Source organism: Athene cunicularia (assembly GCF_003259725.1).
Source record: "Athene cunicularia isolate RWA chromosome 6 unlocalized genomic scaffold, athCun1 chr6_part1, whole genome shotgun sequence".
Classification (NCBI taxonomy): Eukaryota; Metazoa; Chordata; class Aves; order Strigiformes; family Strigidae; genus Athene; species Athene cunicularia.
The window spans coordinates 10973739-10975928 of record NW_020799105.1 but is presented as its reverse complement, the minus strand read 5'-3'; the positions used below and the strand labels follow the sequence as shown (position 1 = coordinate 10975928).

General features: G+C 60.1%; 2 protein-coding genes across 2 annotated transcripts in view; one reads left to right on the top strand and one right to left on the bottom strand.

Annotated features, from left to right (window-relative positions):
• RRP12 (ribosomal RNA processing 12 homolog) overlaps nucleotides 1–549 on the bottom strand; it is a 12618-nt gene extending 12069 nt beyond the window's left edge. Inside the window, exons 1-2 of the mRNA XM_026851499.1 lie at nucleotides 526–549; nucleotides 181–317 (exon numbers count right to left, since the gene is read on the bottom strand). Coding sequence (XP_026707300.1) covers nucleotides 181–317; nucleotides 526–549 — 161 coding nt within the window. The remainder of the gene's footprint in view (nucleotides 1–180; nucleotides 318–525) is intronic.
• On the top strand, nucleotides 7–2182 carry PGAM1 (phosphoglycerate mutase 1). Its single transcript, XM_026850987.1, has 4 exons — nucleotides 7–103; nucleotides 468–742; nucleotides 1248–1428; nucleotides 1515–2182. Exons 2-4 carry the CDS (start codon nucleotides 557–559, stop codon nucleotides 1682–1684), a joined length of 537 nt encoding a protein of 178 aa, XP_026706788.1. The 5' UTR covers nucleotides 7–103; nucleotides 468–556; the 3' UTR covers nucleotides 1685–2182.
• Nucleotides 2183–2190: the final 8 nt, after the last annotated feature.

The window sequence follows — 2190 nt, the reverse complement described above, 5'->3', positions numbered from 1 at the left end:
GAGAGCGCCTGGAACCTGGAGAACCGCTTCAGCGGTTGGTACGATGCTGATCTCAGCCCCGCTGGTCAGCAAGAGGCGCGGCGCGGCGGCGAGGCCCTCCGAGGTACCGGTGACCGGTAAAGGGGGGGAGGGGGAAGCTGGGTAGGCCTTGAGGACGAGGTGCGGCCGCCTTGGGCCTACCGGAGGTGGTTTTGGGGTTCTCCGATGCCGGGGGCAGGGGGGGCCTTCAGTACAGAGAGGAGAGCCTCAGGTACTGGTGGGGGGAGGCTTAGCCGGTACCGATTGTGTCCCCGCCGCCGGCCCGCCCTAAAATCTACCTAAGGGACAGGCCGGTGGCTGCGGGAACGCGACCGGTACTGGCGCGGTGAGGCTACCGCCCTTGGCCCTCAGCGGTTGCATAAGGCCTAGCACTCACCTCCTCGGTGTGTGTTTCCCGTCTCCCCCCCGTTTTCCCTGGTCTTTTCTAGATGCGGGCTACGAGTTCGACATCTGCTTCACCTCGGTACAGAAACGGGCCATCCGTACCCTCTGGACCGTCCTGGACGCCATCGATCAGATGTGGTTACCCGTTATCCGAACGTGGCGCCTGAACGAGAGGCACTACGGGGCTCTTACCGGTTTGAACAAGGCTGAGACAGCGGCAAAGCACGGCGAGGCGCAGGTGAAGATCTGGAGGCGCTCGTACGACATCCCTCCGCCTCCCATGCAGTCTGATCACCCCTTCTACAGCACCATCAGCAAGGTAAGACCTATTGTGCTTCGTCTACCTTGCTGGGAGGCTCCTAAAAGCCACCTTACATCCCTGCGGTGTGGTTTGGCTTCCTCTGCAAGGTCCCTTCTGCCTCCATTGCGGCAGTCACAACCATCATGCACGGTGCTGGTCGGCACTGGGCTGTTTGTCCTGCTCTCTCCCCAGAGAGGTTGAACTTTTGGGCATTGCATGGACAGTTTCAAAGTAGAGGGGATGACAGCCGTTAATCATTAGTCCTGTGACCTGTGCATGCATGTTTGCTCTGGTTTCTTTGCCCAGAGCAAGCAATGTGTGGTTTTCCTTAGGAGGGGTTCAGAGCCCCGACTGTAGCTGAGCACAGGTTCAAACCTCAGGGGCGCTTCTTTGTTTCCAAGCCCAGCTTTGCCTATGTGTAGCAGGTCCCCAGGCAGGGAATTTGGGGTGGGGGGGGTGAAGGTCCTGCCACTGCCTTCCCACACTGTGTTGGGCTGCTGCGTGAGTGTGGCCGTTCCCCCAGGACCGTCGCTATGCTGACCTGACGGAGGACCAGCTGCCGACATGTGAGAGCTTGAAGGACACCATCGCCCGGGCTCTGCCTTTCTGGAATGAGGAAATTGTCCCACAGATCAAAGAGGGAAAACGAGTCCTTATTGCTGCCCACGGCAATAGCCTGCGTGGAATTGTCAAGCACCTGGAAGGTACGTCACCCCTGCAGTGGTATCATGGGGGTCTTGCTGTCACTGTGCAAGCAGGGCTGTGACTGATGGCACCTCTGTGTTCGCAGGCATGTCAGAAGAGGCCATCATGGAGCTGAACCTGCCCACTGGCATCCCTATCGTCTACGAGCTGGACAAGAACCTGAAACCTGTCAAGCCCATGCAGTTTCTGGGGGATGAGGAGACAGTGCGCAAGGCCATGGAAGCTGTCGCTGCTCAGGGCAAGGTCAAGAAGTGAGGGTGGGCAGCAGGCTAGCATGTAGTAGATGAGTCCCCTGCCATCTCCCCCCACCCCTCTGTGCACAATCCCCACAGCCGTAGGAACTTGGAGCTGCGGAACTGGAGCAGCTCCCCAGGATTTGGCCCGTTCCCTCGGAACCAGGCTCCCTGCTGCAGACAGCCGGGGTGCCTGGGGGCGAGGGCCGCGCGTGTGGAGCCCTGGCACAACAGGGAGCCCTGGCTCTGCTGGGCAGCAACTGCACAGCTCTCCGCACCGAGATCCCAGCCCTTGAGCCCCGTCTGCAGGGGGACATGCCAAGCGATCCCTCACCATGCCAGGCTCCAACTCCGCTTTGCTTTCCCGGCAGCTCTTGTCACCCTGTTACTGTAGTTTTGTTGCTTGATTTAGTCATCCTGGGAGCAGTGGGGTGAGCACAGCACAGGTGGTGACCAAGATGGGTACCCCATTCCCTCATGGGCCTGTGGCACAAGGACCAGGAGGCACAGACACTGCAAGGTGGGGGG